This window comes from Dicentrarchus labrax, unplaced genomic scaffold (genome assembly GCF_905237075.1).
Source record: "Dicentrarchus labrax unplaced genomic scaffold, dlabrax2021, whole genome shotgun sequence".
NCBI lineage: Eukaryota > Metazoa > Chordata > Actinopteri > Moronidae > Dicentrarchus > Dicentrarchus labrax.
The window spans coordinates 20,265,605-20,288,445 of NW_026136714.1; the positions used below are offsets into that span (position 1 = coordinate 20,265,605).

At 40.0% G+C, this 22,841-nt stretch overlaps 1 protein-coding gene across 1 annotated transcript in view; it reads left to right on the forward strand.

The window, feature by feature from the left end:
• cds1 (CDP-diacylglycerol synthase (phosphatidate cytidylyltransferase) 1) overlaps positions 1–22,841 on the forward strand; it is a 29,318-nt gene continuing 6,477 nt past the window's right edge. Inside the window, exons 1-9 of the mRNA XM_051421917.1 lie at positions 1–370; positions 12,009–12,166; positions 15,974–16,070; positions 16,268–16,365; positions 17,826–17,965; positions 19,365–19,423; positions 20,383–20,465; positions 20,920–21,007; positions 22,190–22,258. Coding sequence (XP_051277877.1) covers positions 302–370; positions 12,009–12,166; positions 15,974–16,070; positions 16,268–16,365; positions 17,826–17,965; positions 19,365–19,423; positions 20,383–20,465; positions 20,920–21,007; positions 22,190–22,258 — 861 coding nt within the window. The 5' untranslated portion in view covers positions 1–301. The remainder of the gene's footprint in view (positions 371–12,008; positions 12,167–15,973; positions 16,071–16,267; positions 16,366–17,825; positions 17,966–19,364; positions 19,424–20,382; positions 20,466–20,919; positions 21,008–22,189; positions 22,259–22,841) is intronic.

The following is a 22,841-nucleotide window of genomic DNA, read 5'->3' on the forward strand; positions in this document are numbered from 1 at the left end:
GACGGCGGGGACGGAGACTGCGGTGATAAACAAACACACGCAGTGGAGTCGTTAGTCTCTTGTCGAGCTGTGTGGCAGCGCTTTGACAGCACCGGCCGACTTCCAGGAAAGCTGACCTTCACGGACCGAGCTTTAGAGCCAAAACCGGGTTAAAAATCCAGCACTTTATCTGAAAAAAAAAAAAAAAACCCCCAGGATTTTATCCCCTTCTCCCTCTCTCCCTCCCCCCCTCCTCCTTCCTTACCCCGGAGTCGGCTTATGTGACACATTAACGTCCCCGGCAGCGACACGAGCGAGAAACATGACGGAGCTGAGGAAGCGAGGCGGAGGCGGAGGAGACCCTGACAGCACCGACAATATCAGCGACAAGGTAAAGAGCTCCGCAGCGAGAATAAAAACAGCAGTTTCCCTCCGAGACCTCGCCCTCCAAACAAGTTAGTCCGGTTGTTGTCAGACGTTGGCCAAGCTAGCCGGGTTGTCAGGTTAGCAGGGGGAGCTAAATAAGCTAGTTAGTTAGCTGCTGCCTCCTGTAATCCTGCAACAACATCAACACAGAAACCACGGAAAGCGCTCAGTGTGGAGAAAGAACGACTTCTGGTTGGTGTGAGGTTCACGGCCTCATCGTGGCTGGCATTATAAATTAGACTAATCCATGTCGTGCCCCCTCCTGTTGGGTTTAGTCAGACCCTTGAATGTGTCAGCTGAATATTTAGCTTGCAACTTGGGTTTGTGTAGTAAGTATTAGAACAGGTGAAAGGCTTAGAGGGCCTCTTGACCAAAGGGGTCCTCAAGGTGGACGTGAAGGGTCCAGTTTTGTGCTTTAAAATTAAAATGTCCAGTGTTTTGTGCCTCTTTCCCCGTTGATTTGGACAACAACAAGACTAGCCACTCGTTTACTCTCTGCTGTGTTGACTCCATACAGGTAGTGAGTTGAAAGACTGAAAAGATTCTTCTTTTTGCCAGATAAATAGTGAAAAATGGCTTTTTACTTTGTTTTTAAGGAGTGGTTGTAGTGCTAAAACAATAAAGCAATAATATTGATAGAGCTTAGAGATAGTTCATTATTGTTCTTGGAAACGGGTGACAAATCCACTCAAGGGCCACTTACTCACTTGTTCTAGAGCTTTCGACTGAATCACATTATTTCCCCAGATGGCTTTATAATAGCTACACTGAGGGAACCATCTATCTGTAGACCCCTGACGAAAAGCTCTGTAATGGGGGAGAAATCAGAGAAAGAGGATCAGAGAAGGGATCCCTCTCAAATTTTCACATTTTAAATTTTTTAAAGCATTTTTAGGACTTTTCGTTAATGCTAGCCCAAAAGTTGAGCTTGGAGGTTTGTTCTTAATCTTGGAAACCACAAGTGGATTTTAGATTGTTGATTAATGAGCTCAGATACAAAACATCTGTGAGATTTACTGATTTCAGTTCTTATTATTGTAAATTTGATATCTTTGGGTCTGTTGGGACCGTTGTCAACCAAGTTATATTTGAATGTAATCAAAGTAAGTTTGGGTGTTTACTATCTCCATCTTTGTATGAATGAATGGTGCTATCTCTTTGTTTCCCAGAGTCTTTCCCTCAGTGGGACTGTTTCAAAGGTTAGACAGAGTTAAGTCCATCTAACAGCTCAGTCCCCTGTGTAATGTATGTAGAAGTCGTTGAGCAATCCCACCCGGCCCACTGATTAACTCGCCTCCCAGAGAGAAGAGCTCGCTCACTGATGGTCTGCATAATGTCTCTGAAACTGCCAAGGAGTTCAAAATGGCCCAGAAACTCTGCGGACCTCCTTTCTAAATCATATATGTGCTGCTGCATGCCTGCTTTACACAAGGTCACCTCGTAGGGAAGTGTGCTGACACAGTAACCAAAATTTCCATATCACCTTGATACCTGAGGAGTCTTTGAATTTCAGTCCAAAACAGAAACATACTCAGTTTACTGCCATAGAAGAAGAAGAAGAAGAAGAAGAAGAAGAAGAAGAAGAAGAAGAAGAACCAGGGCTCAAAATTATTATTTTTCTTCAGTGTGTGAATTCTGCTTTCAGCTGTCCTAGACCATTGTCCCAAATTGTTTTTTTTTTCATTCTACGTAATAAATATAGTTTAATAACTTTACCTTTCATGAACATCATCACTTCATTGACTCACTCTGGTCCACCACGGAAGCTCTGCTAGTTGTTCCCTGTACTTATATCTGAATAAATCATTGAAGTTACTAGTTAATAATTTAGTTACTGTATCTTGTTTATTCCCAAGTTTTGGTCAATAGATGCGAATGCAAACCTGTGGATGGATATTTACATACATTCCTTACATACATACTTAATCACAAACTCATTACAGGGACATCGTATATTTGAAGTGAGACAGTTAAGAAAAGTCCACAAAGGCAGCGAGGTGATCAAACAAATTATTTAAATATTTACAAGCCCAAACAAACTATTCAAACATCAGGATCATTGTAGTGTTAAAGAAGCTAACAAATAATGTACAGTTTCTTTATAAAACAGGTATTTTGCAACATGATTCAGTTCCCACTGGAGACTCGTACTAAAAACAGATGGACTTGTAGAACTGAAATACATTGACCACGTGACATGCACATCTATATGTATTTGTTCCTGGTTACTGTTGCCTGTGTGTGTGTGTGTGTGTGTGTGTGTGTGTGTGTGTGTGTGTGTGTGTGTGTGTGTGTGTGTTTACGGTTTGGTCATTCTGGCACACTTGACATCTCATTAGTGTCCCAACTTGTTTGTCCTCACCTCCTCCAAAGTCCATTTTTGGCGAGGTGTTGCCCCACCATGCTTTCACTGGGCGGTAAATTAAATAAGCTGTTTTTCCTTTAGTAAATAAGCCGTAAGGAGCTATTATAATAATTAGAATAAGCCCAGTCTTAATTTCTGCCTGACACTCCTTAAAATACATTTGTGTCACTTCTAGGGTGCTAAATGTTCTGATAAACTGCTCTTATTATTTTATTATTGATATTAAGGTTGTCATGAAACCAGAGTTTTTAACTTTGAGTAGTGTTAAAGAAAATACACGTACACATAAGCAATGGGACGGTGTGAATTGATGTGAAGACATGTTGCACAAGTTGAAAATGTATAAACACGAATTGCAAATAAAATGCGTGTGAATCCCAGGGCTAGTAACAATAAAAGAGGCTGGGAGTTCTTGGTGAGTTCTGTGTCAGTCAGAATATTAGCTGAGCACACACACACACACACACACACACACACACACAAATGTTTATTGCATTCATTGTTAGCTAGCGTATAGCTAACATCTATACAGTTGTTACACTGGCTGTTTGGGCAAATAGACACAAACAGTAGAGCAGTTAATACTCTCCTGTCGCTCTCCTCTTAACCTCTTTAACTTCACTTTTTTTTTAACTCGTTAACTTTTCATTAACACAAACGACACACTCACAACACACAAATTAGCCTCCACACAAGCTGACATGTTAATGGACTGTCTCAATGCCTTGAGTAGAAGGTTTCCTCTGTGAGGTCATTTATATCCTCTCGTGTTTTATTAGGTTGGCAAATTGCCAGCAGATAAAGGCTTCTAATGTTTGTGGCTAAGAAGAGTTTGCAAACACTTCTGCAACCAGCAAGCTGCTATTTGGAGGCTATTGAAAGGATCCAGCTGGCGTCGGAGAAATTAGAATACAGCAGCTACTGGGGGATGTTAGATTATGTCCTGGTTCCTATTAATGGGGGCTTTCACATCAAGCACATTCGAAACATTTTATTTGATTGACTGCAGTTGCTCAAGTGTAAGTTGCATAAATGCTTTGAAGTGTGAGTTTCTGGTTTCTAAAGATAACTGCTGTGTTGTCAGTTAGGAGTGAAAATAGTTCGGTAGAAAGAAAGAGTTTATGGGTAAAAGGAGATGGACACTGACACTTGGATGGGGAGTCACAGTCAGCATTTCCTCATGAAAAAATTAGATTGGGCAATTGCTGCATATCAAAGAGCACAGATAAGGCTATCATATTCATCCAGGATAACAGACTGGAGTTTGGCTTCCTGCTTCCAAAACCTCTAACCTGGCAGGATGACAAGTGACCAAACCTCAGCCGTGTTTATTTGCTACTTGTGAGCCCATGTGACTTTTGTTTACAAGCCTCAAGTGGTTCTTAATAAAATGTTGTGAGCCTAATTTTAGCATGTACGGCTGATGAAAAATACATTTTTCTACTATGATTCAGCCCTGAGATGTCAGTGTGATCCACCCCGAGAAACCAAAAGAACAATGTTGGGCAACACTGAAACTGAACATGCACTGCTGTCCCCCCCTTAGTGTTGTAACTGACTATGGTGGCTGTATCTTCTCCTTTTTTCTTTTGAAAGTATAAAACATCAACAAACACTCAGAAAGTGAGAAATAAACCTATTGGTCAAATAATGGTTAATGAAAACTTTGGTCAGCTTGTTTGGTGTTCTTAATAGGAAGCATGCTTTCAGTGCAGAGCTGACAGGGTTTGAACAGGCATGAGTCAGCCCTATCTGTGTCTTATTTGGGAGGTTCAAGGATCAGTTTGTTGTGTCACACACCGTGCAGCAACACCCAGATCGTGTTCACATGAGGCATACTTAATATAGTCGGAAAAAAGTGTAGAGCTAACGAAAGTGGTCACACACAGCCATATATTCACACTTTCCCTATGTGCTATCTGCAAGGCCAATATTTACTTTCATTAATTAGTCAGCCACACATACATACCCAGCAGTGTGCGATTGATTCACATTCACCCAATGCTCTTCACACCGTTGCTCTCCCCCTCATGGTCCTGCATATTGTTGCCTGGACAGTTAGCGGCTGCTCAAGACTCCACATGACAGTTGACCTTGGTGGGCTGTCTGCTGGCCGGCTGGCGGTCCCTAAAGCCTCCAGCAGCAGCACCAGTGGCAGTGGTGGTAGCAGCAGGCTGTTTAACGCTCTGCTGGTCACAGCTTCGTTCTGCACAGCCCTAGTTAGAAATGTCTTTGGACAGCAGAGGAGTCTGTACTGCTTCACGTTGAGGCTCTGCATTCAGATAACCTCATTTATTTTCTTTGTTTTTGTCTTCAGGCTCTAGCTCAGTGGAGTAAAGGCGTTACAGTTGGCTATAATAGTAACATGCATTAGTAATGTCATTGTCCAACATGAAATCTCTTACTGCTGGATGGATTGTACTCAATGTTCCACAGATAAATCCTACTAGCTTTGATGATCCCCTGACTTTTAATGTAGCGCCTCCAAGAGGTCAGATTGTACTAAGCCAGATGACCTTCAGTTTCAGCTGTACCTGATAATCAAACTAAATTGCTATTTTATTGTCACTTCATCATTCTTCCTGACATTATGCTCCTCTGATGGGCGGGCTACTTTGAAAAGTATGCAGACCTTTCTCAGCAAATGCTGCAGCCCCACGCTCCCAGTATAATCAATGAAACCGGCTACACCAAGTAGCGCGTACGACCAGTTCATCAAAGTTTAGAATGATGCAGCACAGTGAGATGGGTGTACAATGCGGATCTGTCTGTTTGTCACTGTTAACAGAGACTCCAGTCTGCAGAGCATCATACATTCCTAACATTAGACTTCATGACCAAAGAAAGTTTTTATTATGTCGACACTTCTGTCCATACGCTTCCCCTCTCTCACTCATCCACATGAGCTGTCTCTCTGTTTCTCTCTCTCTCTCTCTCTCTCTCTCTCTCTCTCTGCATCACACACTTTTTTATCCATTAATGTTTTTGATAATGCTGCAGCCTCAGCACCCTTTCTTCCTGCATCCATCACACACCCCTTCACCGTGCTGCAGGTGTAGCCAGTAATAAGATAATTCCGAGGCACACCTGCTCCGCATACCATACATGTTTTGTTGGGAAGATTGGCTCATTTCTCCTTACCCAATCAGTAGTGACTGACACGTTTGTTATGTTGACATTATTTTTAATCAAAACAGAAGTCGCAGTAATTTATCATCTGTCATGGTGATCGGAGAAAGTTCAGAGAAAACTGGTGTCCAGGGATTTCAACAACCTGTATAACTACATGGATACATCTTATTTTTCTGCAATAACTTTTCTGGCTCCTACAACGGAAGATAACATCCCCATTCTTATTCCTACTGATAAAGCTCTGATTGACTCACTTGTTTTTCCAACCGGGAAAACGGCTGTTAATAAGCACAACACCAGACCTATTGGAATGGCAAAAAAAACTAAATCAATGGCTGATGAGGGTGACGCTTTAGTGGTCTGGAACAAGATTCTGACAAAGGTGAAAGTCATGAATGACATTGTAGAGCTGAAATTTTCTTACCATTTTTAATCTGTCCAACAATATGGACCAGAGCCAGACACTGCTGCTGCTGCCTGCTGGGCTGGACCTCAGGTGTGCAGACTGTGGTGACAATGTCGCTATGTTTTCCTTCTCAATATCAGCCTCTCACTGTTCTTGACCCTTCCTTTCAATGGATCAAGGCAAGCTAAATGCCCATACATTCACTGGATGGTGGCTGATTGCAGCACAAGTAACTGCACCCCTTTTTTTAGGTTGAGTTTGTAATGATTTTCAGGGTTCATTCACCAGTGCAGGCAGGTTTTTGTTGTGGCTGGTGATATCTGTCGACTGTATCTACCTCTAGAGCCTGTTCAGAGATTCTATGGTAATTCAAAAGTTATACTGGTATGTTAAGTGAAATTCTTGTCGCCATGGTGGTGACATGTTTTTGTTGTCATCCAAATAAGCAACTGACAGCTCATAAGCGGCAGACAGAAAGTTATCATACTTGTAAAAGTATTTTTTAATTCTACTGTTACCTAAGGAAATACCACCACCATATTAGGTTGTTTTAAGCTTGTCCTACAGACTGTACTGCTCTTGGCATCGTGTTATAGCCATGCACATTATCAAACACACACAGAACAGAAAACAAGTTTTTGTTTACATGCTTTAGTAGCTAGCATGACTAGTTATTCCACTAACGCTGAAACAGTTTCTATACCAGTATTACTAGTTCTGCCATTATGAAAGGCAAAAGACAGTAAAAGAACTGGTCAAGGGTTCAGTGAATGGGTTAGGACTTTACTTCGTTTGTTGCATTTCTAAACAGGGCTGCAATTAATCGCAGTATTATCAAAATCGCAATATGGTCAAGTTCAATATCCAAATCATACATAATCATTTTAATCATTTTTTCAGTGAAAATTGGAATTTGAAAATGGTCATTCCCACACTAGTTTTGAATTATATCGCAATCTCTGTCACAATAATCGCAATATTGTGTTTTTAGCATTGTGTGCGGTCCTATTTCTAAATACTAGTCATAATTGTGCAATTTCTTTCCAATCCTGAGGAATTATTTAAAAAAACAAACAAACAAACATGTACATCGGTAGGTATGTACTTTTAGGTTGGTTAAATGTTTGTATATTGGTCAGTATCAACCTTGAAACATGACAACACAATTATATTCTCTCCAGGAAGGTTTTGGTTGAGACAGGAAAATGGAAAAGTAAGAAGAAGAGATTTAACTCTTTCCTCAAATGTTACTCTAATGTTTTGCGTTAATGTTTTTGAGTGAATGGAAAACCTTTTAAAAGCAATGTGGTAACACTTCTGTGAACAGAAGTAAGGCTGCAACTACTGATGATTCATCTAAATGTTATTTTCTTGATTAGCTGATTCATCATTTGGTCCATAAAATGTTGGATCAGCATGTTCTATTTACTATCAAAGCAGACTAAGAAAAACTACTAAAGAACAAAAAGGGAACATGGAACGTGATATTCTTGCTAAAAAACAACTCTTAAAAGAATAAACTATTTATCAAAATTGTTGGTGATTCATTGTCTGCTGATCGACTAACATTAATTGACTAATTGCTTCAGCTCTAGACAGGAGATATAGTTTGTTTTGTTTTCAGATTTAGCTACCGTAAGCCCCTTTCACACTGGACAGAAAAAACACTAATATCATAAATGGCTCTGCAGTAGTCACAGGTATTTCATTCCATCCAGCTCTGATCGGCAGTGATGGAAAAATAATGCGACACCCATAGACTGTATAAATAAAATCACACCGAGGTGGACACGGTAGTTTGTCATGACTACATGCAACAGCAATTTTATTCTTCGTATCATGCAAGATGCATCACTGGCAAGACAGCGAGGTGAGAGAGGGGAGAGGAAATGAGGAGACGGGTCACTAGCACTTTATCCAGCTCTGACAGCGCTGTGGAGATCTGGCAGAATGCAATATAGAAGAACATATCGAAAACGCTGAGTGACAGAGGCATTGCCCGCAGCCCATGGCAAGTAACAAACACTGCTTTCTACTGTTTATAGCCCGTTATTCCAGCATGTCTCTGACGTTGAACCTAATGCATCAGAAAAAAACCAGAAAAGCAAACTCATCTACTGGCAGTGGAAAATCGCCTGTTTTAGTGGGTTTATCCATATTTAAAAAAACCTGCTCATATATACGCTCATAGTGTAAATTGGTGTTAGTAAGTGATAAGACCAAAAAACACCCTTGTAAGGGGGTGCAGTGGTGCAGTGGTGGGAGTGTGTTGCTTCAGGTACTGGTGAGTGGAACACAGCGGTGGTTGCTTGAGCGCCTTGTCACCTGTCCCCTTGTCTGATCCCCTCCTCTCTCTTCCTCTTCCTCCCGCCTCTCTGCAGAGAAGGCATTAATAGCCAGCTGGAGTAGGAGGAGGAGGAGGAGGAGGAGGAGGAGTAGGACACAGACAATAGTGGTGGTGAGCTGAGCTGCAAGGACAGTCATGCTGCTTCTAGTTACTGTCTCTGTGGCTCACAGACAGTAGTTGTTGTTTTCCATGTTTAATTTCCTACTATATTAGCAGTGCTTTTGTATTTACTGGTGATGATTACAGGTAGTTAGGCCCAGGACGTATGACCAATAGCATAACTTGGATTGTTACCAAACAGATTTGCTGCATTGTTTGAAGTGTTTGACTGTAAAGTATTTGCGCAGCAGTTAGTGTACTTTCCTAAATAAACAAAAGATTAACGGTGTTTGACAGTTTAATTAACAGGCTTGGGTACATTCACCCAGATTAGGCCATAACACTGTGGCTCTGCATGTAACACATTTGTGTGTATCAAGTAATGTGTTGACCAAAGCTGAGGCCTGTTTAGTGTTCCCGAAAAACAGTTATTGAACTGTATATCAACTGTATTAGTGCAACCGCTGTGAGAAAATACAATACCATTGTCCACCGGTCACTGGCAGATTGAAGTTTGCCTTCTCTACAACCTGCTGTTGGTAGTGATGAGAGATAATGAGAGAAGTGAAACAATGAAAGTGGCTGCTGCTTTTGAGTGATACTTTCATATATTAGCTTACCGTCCTGATTGGGGCTTTTGTTGCACAAATTGTTGCAAAGAGTTGTTTCAAGCACTTCAGACCCTTGTGTCATTTTTTGTGATTAAAAATAAAGACTCATCCCTCCCATCTTTACTACAGTATACCTCATTAGCTCTCAGTAACCTCTTTGTCCTTTCGCTTTCATTTCTGACGTTCTTCGCATTTTACTAAAACGTAAAACGTAATCAAAAATGTGTGGATTATCCAGTCCTAAAAAATATCAGAAAATGTCATTTTTTGTCTTCAAATTGCTTGTTTTGTCCGAACAACAGTCTGAAAATCTGAAAATCCTCATAGTTGAGAAGTTGTAACCAAATAATACTTGCTATTTCTGCTTGATAAATGACAAGATTATTAATAGATTATTAATGTTTAAAATATTCTCAAGAATTTTTAAATCTGTTAAATAAAATCATAAAAAAATTGTGCTATAACTTTATAAGAGCGATAGATTATAAAACTTAAAATGTGCATTTTTATCTAGACTTTCTTACAGAGTTGTTCTAATGATATTTATGTGTGGCTGGCTAAATTCTACAACATTTATCTTGTGTTTGGTGTTCTCTTATTGCTGTGATAATTGAAAAGCGAAATAGTGTGTTTTCTTTTTCAGTCAAAATATGCAATTTGAACTCCAGATAGGACCCTGCAGCTTTCCACAGTTTCAATCTGCAGGCTTCAACGTTTCCTCATTAAAACCTGAGTAGAAATCTTCAATTACACCTCCTCTCTCCTGAACTCCAACTCAAGTGACCCCCTCCGTCACAACCTCAACCTGCTCCCACTTTCAGCGCCTTCCCACTTAATTACAGTGTCTGACCAAGATCAGAGACCTTATTTCTAAATGAAAAGCTGTCTGATTTAACCCTGATGCCCCCACAGACCGTATTTAGCAACGTTTGAGTGAAAGTAACCATGAAAGGAAAAAAATGTCCAGGAGCATCAGCGAGCCTCTCAAGTGCAAAAGGAAACTTAATCTCCCACAATTTGTGTGTGAGCCCAGGAGGAATTTCACTTGGTTATAAAAATAGCCTCTTTTGGGCAGAGGAAGCATCTGCACTCGCTGCTTTGTTACATGATAGACCATTACTGGTGTTAACTTAAGAACAAAAGTGTTGGACTTAACTTCTAGCATGCCACTTTACTTACTTATTAATGAGGTTGGATTGTCTCGGGCCACGTCCACACCACTGCATTTTCTAAATGCTTAGCAGCAGCAAGGACGATGCCGAGTTTCTGTTGCCTCAACATCTTGACGTTGACTGTGATTGTATATATTGTGTGTCACATAGCTGAACATCAAGAGCTCATTATGTTTTAGTTTATATAATTTTGCACAGGTCCTTTATTGTAAGAAAATAGTTATTACAAAATGGTAAAAAAATATATATTTAGTACAATATTTTAAAACTATTTTTGGTGTATAATGAGCAGCCCATTTTTGAGTTGTAATTATTACTAGAGGACCTTGTTTACTTGAAACTCTGGTCAATTGCTTGGAGCAGATGTGTGGGACTCCATCTTTTTAACCCAGTTTAAAAAAACTGGTGAAATTAAAATGACATCTCGTATTTGTACTTGAAATAAATTACTGCTATATGAAAGCGAAGAATGAAGGATGAACTAAACCAGATGGTGAATTGTGAATCATTCTGTAGTTGCAACAGGAAACCCAAGAGGACCAGGATCAGATGATGAACGGGTTTATACAAAGTGATCACACTGCTCTCTATTACATTTGCTCATTTTATATTACATTAAAGAAAACATGTCTGTGTTGTCAACAGAATGAAAGCCGTGCACATGCGAGTGTAGAGGCTGTGTGTGTTTAAATCCAGATTAAAGATTCATCAACACCAATAAAGATGTTTGCCTCCTAGGCAGCAGCCTGTTAACCTGTCGACACCAGGTGTAGACTTTCAGCTCAGTCATGCTCAGCCAGTAATCCTCCAGCTTCCTGATCAGATTGGAATAAAACTTTCTCCTTTTATGGACATTTTGTGACAGGATGTGGGTGGTGAAAGACAATATTGCACCAAACAGTTGTTCAATCTTCTGTATGTTCAGTCAATCTAAAACGTATGAGAATGATCTGGAACCTCACAGTCCTCATGTAGCCAGTATTCTGTAGGAATAAAGTCACTGACTTGGTTTTTGAATACCTGGAGGCAGTTGAAAAGAGGAAATTTGTTACACTCAAAAACAAACACACACACTTCCACATGCACTTGGAGACCTAATTGAATCCCAGCCAAGCTTAGAGGACACACGCACCAGTTCTGTAGTCTCCTCTCCCTCCCAGGTGAGAGACTTAAACTCTGGCCTAATTAAACTGCCGTCTGCCCGGTGCTGTATACCTCCTCTCAGTTTAGACTGGACTCTATTTGACTACCGCAACATTTACTTGCCGTTTGCATCTCAGAAGCGCTCACAGTGTACACCATTTTTCTCTTTCTTGATAGGATGCTGCTGCTTATGCTCTCCTTTCCTGTTATCACATTGTGTTAACCGCTCTGCTATCGGGTTTTCTACACTGACCTGTTTGTCAAGTGAATGCTTACTATCTCAAGTCAGCATTTGAATACCTGTGTGTGTCTGTGTTTGTCCTAACAGGAGGCAGATGGTGATGACAGGCTGGGCCTACAAGGCGATGCAGAGGGAGAATGTGACGGTGACTCCAAAGCAGACACTCCAGATGTTCCTCTCTCCACAGCAGACACAGACAACACTCCACAATGCCTGAACAAAGCTCTGGAGGGCCTGCCACCCAGGTATGCACTGCTCAAACGCAGATACTCACAAGACAAGGATGCCAGCAGATGTCGCTTGTCCCTGAAGTGCATCCTGCAGCTGTCACTGCTCAGAAATTTCACAGGAATTACTGTGTAGCCTGATTCTGCCACTCTGTTGTGTGGCGGGATCAAGCTGCAAGGATCTATTAACATTTATATTAAGTTTATATATTCTCATGAGAGTCAATTTTAGCTCAACAGGCCTTGTCCAATATGGTAGCGAGTAAAAACTAATTAACTGTGGTCCACTGTAACCCATCATGGTCAGAAAATGAAAAGGAGAGCCACAAATAAATAATAAATGTATACATTACAGATTAATTTTGAATAAAATAACAAATTTGAATAAATCATTCATTCAGACTATGATTATATTTGTATGCATATGTGCTGGCTTGCTGTTAGATTGTGCTATTTTCACAGCCACCTACTACTGGAAGTAGAACAAGAGTAAAACCTTAGATTTCTTAGATAACAAGTAGGTCAAAATGCACACTTCACAGCCACAGCGCTTGAGGTCTTAATTTTACAGAAATGCACAACAGGATCTAAAATGTGCACATCAGATAACTTACACTGATTTTATATACCTTGAACCAAAGAAGCCTGGGGTCTTTAAATGTTTTTAAATGTGCTTCCGCCATAATATTATAGTAACAAGCAGCTTTCCCACCATCTTTCATGAAATGACCCTGACAGAGTGATTGATCATCTTTCCCCTATGCATGTAGGTTAATTGGACCAGAAATAGATTGGGACCTGCATATTTGAACATGCTCTTATTAATGCAGTGAAGGAGATAATGTTGCTAGTTATGAAGGACTGAAGGACTTACATAGAGTTCAGAGACGTTGTGTCCACACACAGGTAGAAGTTCCCAGCTTTTAACCAGCGACTACTGTTGGGTTTGTTTTAATTCCCTCTAAATTTACAGCATTATATATTTATAGATTAACCAGTACTCTCACTCAGGGTCATTCACAGCAGTAGAGGCATGTTAGGGTATGTCATGGTGGTTAGAAGAGTTAATAGGATGTAGATTTTAAGAGAAACCAGCCAGTAAGGCCTGTGAAACAAATAAAACCAGTCGACACACCTATGATAAGTCACTGAACCGTCACACATTAATAAATTCAAGTATTTCTCATTCACCTGAATGTCAAGTTCTGAAACAGGTTTGCTTACAGTCTGTTGTGTCAAGTATTGTGGTACTCTAAATACTATGTGTGACCTCAAAAACATGTACTGTACAGTGACAAGGAAAAGAATGATATTTTGGTGTGGCACTAAAGCCTTAGTTTAGGAAAACCTGGCTTGGAGATACTAAAACATTTTTGCACACAAAGCTTCTTGAAAAATAGAGGAGATATTGTTTTTCTCTCTTTTAATATTTAAGAATAATACTTGTGCCTAATGAGAAGAATTCTTATAATAATAAGAATAATATTCATTTATGAAGTTATATGGCATGGTTAGAAAGGAAAAAAACTGTTGTTTGAGTGCTAGAACCTAGTACACAGACAAAGTAAAATCTGGGAAATGCATTGAAGGCTAGAGTTAAAACTTTATTCAAACAATCAGTAAAATAGCTATTCTTGTACAGTTTACATTCTTGTAGTGTGGAAACACAGTTCAGGGCTGTTACACTTGGCAATCAGTGCCTGTCCAAGTCAGCAGCTCCGTGAACGCAAATGAACAAGGCCTTGTTTCATATACAGATGAGAAATGGAGGGTGCGACCAATCAGTGACGGCCAGGTCACAGGGCTTAAAGGCTCAGGAGGAGGGAAGCACTAATCCCTGCAGGCTGGAGTGCCATAGGAGCCGGTGTGCTGCAGAGAGACCCGTTGATGAACAGACTGCAGAGAGAGAGAGAGAGAGAGAGGGAGGGGGAGGAAGAAGAAAGGGAAGGAAATAAATAAGAAGGAAGAAGAGAGAGATAAGGAGAAACAGATGGAGGGATAGGGAAGATGTAGTAGAGCAGCAGATGAATGGCGCGCACCAAAGAGGAAAATGACACTGCAGAGAAGGACGAATAGATGGAGCTGAAGGTGAAGAGAGGAGGAAGGGAGGTAGTTATAGCGATGGAGTGAGTGAGTGATGGGAGGATGGAGTCAGAGAGAGAGAGAGAGTGAGTGTGAGCCCCACAGTGCTGAGTGGAAGCAGCAGCAGCTTTTTTTTCATGATGCAGCTGTTTTTTCTTCTCCATTCATACAGCAGGCACCAGGCTCTCTGCCCTGCTTGGCTCCTGTGCAGCTTTTAGGCTGTTTCCTCTCTTTTGTTTTGCTCCCAGGCAGCAGGCAGTGCAGCAGTTTGATTCACAGCAACATGCTTTGCATGCCTTGTTGTGAAAAAACACTGCAGTGGACAAGGCCTCATTCCACATTTTTAGCCATGCTGGTGTCACGGCAAGGGTAGTACTGGAAAACTGATTTGTTGTTGGGTTTAGAGGATCAATTACCACTAAGCCTTTTAGCTCTACCAGCTACTAACAGGTCACAACATATGTTGAAGACCTTGATGGCCAACAAAAAGAAAGGATGCAGGCCTTATCTGTGCCCCCCTGGACTCCCTTTCCGCCGTCACCCCACTAGTTCACCTCGGTGACTCTTATAGGACTCTGGTCCGCCCCAGTCTTCTTCTCATGTCGCCGAACGCGGTCTGAACAAAAGTTGTTCCTTGCTATCAACTCCAGCACACCATATCTCTACTTAAGCATCCATGTCTCTGCTCTCTCCTCTGCCATATGCGCTCAGACTGGCTCATATTACGTGAGACCATACTTTTTAGAGGATGACAACCAATCAAAATGACAACCTGTAACCGTGACTCTAGTGTATGGAAAAAGGAATGTCAGTCTGTATAGTGATAGGCCCACCGCATTAAGTCAGACTGAAATATCTCAGGAATTACAAATATGATTGCCATGAAATGTTGACATTCACGGTGCCCTTAAAATGAACAATTTTGTTGATCCCTGACCTTTCCTCTAGTACAACCAGAAGGTCCAGGTTTTCACTTACCCAGTGAAATATCTAAATGTCTATGACTTAGATCGGCTCCAATTTTTGTACAGATATCCATTGAGTCCATTTGATGTGTCCCAATGGTATTGTGCAGGGGCACCTGGCTTTTAAAGGGAATGGTAGATGACCCACTCCACTCCTGTGTGCCTTACTGTGAATCCAGATTATGTGACATTAACTAGCTAAGTGGAGTTGGACACACCCTAAATGCACTTGCTCCATGCACTTTAGACCGTACGCTATAGATAATTTAAATAGGGCTCTCAGTCTTGTTCAGTTTGTGCATCTGTGGTACCTGGGTTTTCAAGAGAACATACTTTCTAAATTTCATTGTAGAAACTAATGTTTAATGAATAAATATTCAGAGGTCATCTTACAGAGTTATAAAACCAGCAACTGTGACCAGTTATTTTCCTCTTTCCTGACAGCCATTGACAAGTGCCTCAACCACAACCTCAGGGCTTCCACTATTATCACCCAACCATTCAACTCCCCTAGTCAGCTGATAAATAACCATGTAAATTCTGTAAATTCAAAGGCTTTGCTAATCATGATCTACTAAGGTAATTTCGTGGCTCTATAATTTTATGCAGTCCATGTTTTAAAACTAGAAATATAGAAATGTAATCATATATTTGTGTAACTCTTTTCACTCTCTGCTGTCTCTCTTTCATTTAACGAAAAATGACGAAGCCTAAATTTAATTAATTAGATACTCATGTCATTTTTGAGGTAATAATTCAAAGTTTCCATTCTCCACAGATGGAAGAACTACTGGATACGAGGGGTTCTGTCTTTAGCCATGATTTCAGGCTTTTTCCTTATCATCTACATGGGACCTGTCACTCTTATATTAGTGGTAAGTGACAGTGATTGATCAATGCATCTATCTGACTTTCAGTTAATTTTTTTGTAATTACTGATATTATTTGTAGTTCTGATAGCTAAAAAATAGATTTTTTTTTTTAAAGCACAAGTTTAGTTTAGGTCCTGACTCTCAGTTTGTTTATCAGCTTCCTTGTCTTATTTCTGTTCTCTTCCCATCATCTGACATAGGTCATGACTGTCCAAATCAAGTGTTTCCAAGAAATCATCACCATCGGCTACAGAGTTTACCATTCTTATGAACTGCCGTGGTTTAGGACACTAAGCTGGTAAGGAGAATGGATTTCATAGTAAACAGCAGCTATACTATAGATGTATTATGAGCAGAGAAGAGCAATACTGCAGAATTCTAACTTTAATGTTTGCTCAGATTTCACCCTCAAAATCACATAGTACAGTTATACTGTAAGAGCTTTGTCTTGCTTAGAGTCACTTTAACAGGACAGTACATGTGTTGATGGACAAATGACTGTTTTGGGAAGAATCAGACCGGCATCTGTATCAACCCCTCTGCTTACACATATTTTAGAAGATTAATTATTTGTATTTCAGACATTAACTATCTAGATATTCTGTAAAATCTCCAGGGAAGTAAGGATGTTTCAGGAATCTATCAAAGCTTTATATGACATAAAATGAATTTGCTCAGATGCCCTATAAATTAGATTGGTCCTTTTCTCAGATGGAAAAAAAACATCCACAAACCAGGAAGTACTTGGATATAGTTACGTTAAGTCACTAACTTTTACATTGTGCTTGTTATCAAACCTCTGTACTTTTTGTGGCATCAACCAAGCTGTGTCTGTATCATCTAGTATTTTTGTTCTTGTCCACTTACTTTAGGATCAGATATTTCAGATTTATTCAGTTTTAGACTATGTATACGTTTTTGCACAGATACTTGAGTAATTGACATTTGAGATGATTAGCTTGTGAACAGGTTTTGTAGAAAAGTTTTTTTCTCAAGGTAAGGTATTATGAAATAACTTTGGTACAAGTACAGAAACTGTATTAAAACATTTAAATGATAATGATGTTCTACTTTTACATCTAGGCCACAGTGACCTGTTACAGGACACCCGAATGTTAGGTCTATATTCATTAGGGACGTAATGGTATATAAAAATATGATAGGATATTTAAAAATCCAGAAACAGTCAGAATTGCTCTTTTAAAGGTAGCACTTAGTAATTTCTTCTGGCAGCCACAGTCTACTTAACTCTGCTGTTCCTCCAGTAAAACGCTGACTCAATCCAGCTTCCTCTGCAGGTAGTAGCTCTGAATATGCAACACCCACCCACCACCATAGTGCCCTATTTTGCTCCTGTTTCTGTTCCAGTGTTTTTGTTAACAGGTTACCTTTGCATACACAACTACAGTATGGGACAGCAGTGCTCAGTGCAGCATAGGAGCAAAGATCACTGCCATGTTGGAAGCAAATGAAGGCTAATTGAAACTTGCCCCTTTCACCAAGGCCACCCTTCATAACAACTCCATACGCACACAAAAACACACACACACACATACACACACACACGCACACAACTGATTAAAGTTTTTTCATACATTAGCACACATTTCAGACTGAAGTACACAAAGAAACTCTTGCACACAGTTTATACACAGCCTACCAAAATGCTTCCATGCCAAGAAGCACTCAAACATAATCGGGGAAATATAAGAAAAAGAAAATGTAAAGCAACACTAATGTCCCTTTTGTTTGCCTTAGGTACTTCCTGATTTGCGTCAACTACTTCTTCTATGGTGAAACTGTAGCAGATTACTTTGGGGCTCTGGTGCAGAGGGAGGAACCTCTGCAGTTCCTGGCTCGCTATCACCGCTTCATCTCCTTCGCTTTGTACCTTGCAGGTGGGTCTCGCCTTCAAGACAAAAACGACTGCTATATCTCGCAAAACACACACGCTCTTTGGCCCCTCCGCTTACACTCACGTTTTATTTAGAAGTGGATCAGATTTCACCAGACACTGTGTGTTTATTGTAGAGTCGAGTTACAAAGTTACGAGTTCACATTATTGGGGAGAGAAAAGAGCAAAAAGAGAAACAAGGGCCTCGGGACATGAAGTATAAACTTCTGAGTTTTTAAACTGATTTGCAATGACTTGAGTTTTCCTCTTTTTCCCTGGAGCTTTCATTTACTGATAGGATGGTTTATTGCTCTAGTAAACTGTAGCCGGATGTGCCATAAAACCGTAAACACTGAGCTGTAGCTTTTATCAAGATACTCTGTACACTAATGATTCACATACATTATGTGTAAAAGTTAACAGTCAACAACTTAAACCTAAGCAATTTACTTTAATCAATCATACTATCCAGAGATTGGAAAGTTATTTGATATAATCCATCCTAGAAATTGGGTGTTATATGTATGTTCTCATGCAGGCTTAATGTTGGCCAATAAGTAACTAGAAATTGCTGTACAGAAATACTAATATAATATAGGAACAGGGTTGTTGTGATACTTAACTATAACTATATCATTATAGTTAATCACTTAAGAAGAAACATGCATCTTAGAATATCTACAGAGGGAGCACGTCCTCTTCCACTAAGTCGTGGTTCAGCGAGTTTTGCAGCCACCCTAGTCTCTCCTACACGCTTGGAAAGCTGGCTGTTTTCAGCTGGAACATGATCAATAGTAACATTAGTATAAATACACTTACAAAAAATATGCTACAACATGCAAAAACATGGTCCTTAAATTATTTATCTATCAAATACAGAAGTGTTGAATATGAACACACTGATCAGCAGCTTCTTGATCTTTATTAGCTGCTGCTGTGACAATCCTTTTCCCTGTAGTAGAGTGGGGTAAACACATTTCTTCCTGAGCGTTGCTGACTTAGTTGTCTTTCAGTTGACCCAGCCAGGCGTCAGCTACAGTTTTAAGCCCCAAGGACATTCTCAGCTAGACAGCATCTTCTCCATCTGTTGGCAGTAACGGCTCCCCTGAGGGCCTTCACAGGTTTATGTAGACAAACCTGACACAGGAGCTTTCAGATATCAGCCTCCTCAATTCAAATTCACTTGTCTGACTTAAAGTCAGTTTAAATTATCTGAATATAAAATGCCCCTAGATGTTTGTGTGAAAGAAAATAGTGAATTACTCAGTCACAGGCAAGCTTCACACACACCTCCCCATGCAAAATACAGTAAATGAGTGATATGTGATGTGTATTTTTTAATATGTCGTATACTTTTTCAACTTGGAGTAAAAACTGACAGCATGTTGTCTACTCTTTCACAGGTTTCTGCATGTTTGTGCTGAGTTTAGTGAAGAAACATTACCGCCTGCAGTTTTATATGGTGTGTATCAGCCAAGTAACCCTCTCCTCCTCTTCCTCCTCCCCCTCCTCTACCCCTCCACTAACCTTCCTGTCCATGCTCTTCCACTGCTTCTCACTTCCTGTTATGCCCCTCTGAGAAGATTTTGAAAACTAATCTGGCGCTCTGATGTTGCCATCGTAGAACTTCTTTTGGACATTAAACTTCTCACTTCTCAGCTCTTTTGAAACACAACTGTGTTTCCTGTTCAATTCTTTACGTTTGATATTATACAGTAGTACTCGCAGATTAGAATTTGATCCTGGATAAATGCAGGAGTTCTACAATGGCTTCAGCTTTATTTCACCTCACATTCTTCTGTTGTCATTGGCCCAAACTAACTTTATTTGTATCATTTTATCTTTTTTATTTATTAGCATTTTTTATGTATTGACTAGTTGGATTTTCCTCTGATAAGAATAATTATGCAAAAGTACTTTAAAGTGTCACAAATGCACCTTTTTAAACGCCAGCCCTAAAAAAGGAATTGGATTCTCTCGTCACCTGTTTAACTACAGACCTAAAACCAAATCTTCAGCTAACTCTGGATAATATAAAATAATATTTACTGCTAAAAGACTTTCTGAGCTTGAATACTCAGTCCTGTTTGGTTTTATTATGCTGCTGTGTTATTGTTTTGTAAAGTTATTTAAATCATTTTGCTGCATTTGAATATGTCCAATAAATCTGTGACACACGTTTGTCAAAGCTTTTCCACCCGCTGCCTGCTCTTCTCACACTATCATATAGTTCTTTGTTTGGATGTTTTTGACATGTGTATCATTTCACTCTGCAGTGTTGCTTTGTCAGTGTCATTAACCTCATCTGTCTGGTGTTTGTATGATTCCACTGTTTTCTAACACTAGCCAACTTCTGAGCAGGCGTGGCTACATTCTGGTGCAGTGACACTGTGGTGTTTGTGTTTGTGTTTGCCATTCCAGTTTGCTTGGACCCATGTGACCCTGTTGATTGTGGTAACTCAGTCCCACCTTGTCATTCAGAACCTGTTTGAAGGAATGATCTGGTAAGCAGAACACAGACAGACCGGAGGAAACCTGCCTTGTTGTTTCTGAGTATTGCCACACGTGTTGTCACAAATGTGTGTTCTTACTGTTTTAGTGCTCTTCATACAGGCTTTTAAAGTTTTAATAATGCAACAGAAAGTGACTCGAGGCAACAAGTAATTTATCTGTTCATGTCATATATATATACATAATTTCATTAATTAGCTGCTCTAGATAAAAAGTGATTTAGTCAGCTAGATTGATAGTAATTACCTTTCTATTGTCACAATTTCCAAAACATGCTGCCACATTATAATACCATATAAGCTATCTTTCCCTGCCACGGTGGCAGTTATTAGTTGACACTTAGAGCAGACGAATTTACTAGCTACAACCAGAATTCATCAGATTTTGGCTTGTGGATGGTGTAAGTTCCCCACTGCCTCTTAACATTGTGTAAATTCCTTCTTGCAGGTTCATTGTCCCAATCTCCATTGTGATCTGCAATGATATCATGGCCTATCTGTTTGGATTCTTCTTTGGGAGGACTCCGCTGATTAAGGTAAATCAAACATTTTCTTATGTTGTTCTCATTTTAGGCATTCGCATTACATTTAATGGCTTTATACTGTCTAAGAGTAGAAAGAGCTTCCAATAACAGCATCACTACAAGAACAAGTAGTAGAGATTTATCCAGTAAAAGACTTCTGCAAAGAGACTGAGGTGCTCAAACCTCCAGATAGAGATCTCAGTAGAAATTTTGCTAATTTGTGTTGAAATTGGCTAATTTTCTAAATCTGATCAGGATACTTCCTGGATGTCCAAGTGAGACTAGTTCTCAGGGCAGATCCAGAACACTCTGTTGGGACTATACAGTATCTCACCTTCCTTCCAGGATCCCCTGGGGTGGATGTGACTGTAGTGAATGTCTGGGCAACTGCCTTATTACACTGAGCCAAATAGGTGTCAGAAAAACAAATGGAGGGATTGGGCTTTCTCTGGCTCCATATATTCTCCATCACACGATCATCTCTGCCATTCAGCAGTAAACTGTTGTCTCATCAGCCCTAAATGGACTGGCAGTATTTCAGAGAAACCTGCTGATAAATAAATAACTCTCCAGGTTGTGACACAGGAGTGTAAGCTGAACTCTTTGAAAGTGAACAATTTAAGGTAAATTTAAGGTAAAAAAAATACTGGCAGGTGATTGGATGATCCGTCTATCACTTCCTATCAGGAGCGAATTTCAGCCAGTCAATTGAACAAACAGTATAACATAGTCAAACTCTTACTGAAGCCAGTCAGGAGAAGGGCGAACACCTCTTTTCCACTGCTAAAAGCCTTCAGTGCCTTTCTTTGCTCTTCTTTCAATGAATAAATACTCTCCAGTTGTGATGTGTTTGGTACCACTGTACAAGCCACAAACGTATAGATTGAAGCCTGGCAAGATGAGAGAGAAGAGAAGATTCCTGCATGATCTCATGAGTACAGCTGCCTTCCAAGGTTAACTTTCTTGAACTTTCTCAAATGTAATGAACACTACTGGGTCAATCTCCACAAGATTAAATACAGGATAAGCGCATAAAAGAGAATTTGAACGATGGCTTCTGCTGTACATCTATCCACACAAGAACTATTCAGTAACTCAGAGCTGAGGTTTATTTTAAATCACATGTAGTTTGTGGTGAGGCTGATGTCATGTTGATGTGAAAGACAGCCTCTGTTTCTAACCCCCCCCTCACAGCTCTCCCCCAAGAAGACCTGGGAGGGCTTCATCGGAGGTTTCTTCGCCACTGTGGTCTTTGGCTTCATCGTAAGTACACTTTATCTGCTTTTACCACTCACTCACATGGTCTATTTTTAAAAAAAATTTTACTCACAGTTTCCAAGACCAGATAATTTGTGTTTGTTATTTTTGTCCAACAGCTTGCAGTAACAGATACACTGCAGCTAGACATGTTTTTAGAACATAGTGAGACGTCTAAATTGTGGTTGATTATCTGCTAAAATTGTAGTTAAGATAAGAAACAGCCATTGCCAAAAATGTATGAGTTGTTTGGGTTGTGACATGGTTGGCTGTTTCCCAACATGCTCACAACTGCCAGACAGTGCTTTCATAACATCCAGTCACATGGTCTGTTTTCTCCTGTCTCAAAAAAGAATTTAAAATATTCTTTATTGCCAGGAGGGAAAAATTATTTTTGCAGCATCTCCACATATTCTGATCCCTCGCACACATCTGTCACTGATGCTTTTTTAGCATTTAGACAGTTGATATTGCCAAATTCCTACCCACATGTGAAGGTTGCACGAAAGCATGATCCTTACTCCTAACTATTTTGCTGATGTGATATCATACTAATCATCATACTAATAAGCAGTTAGAAGCTTATCTT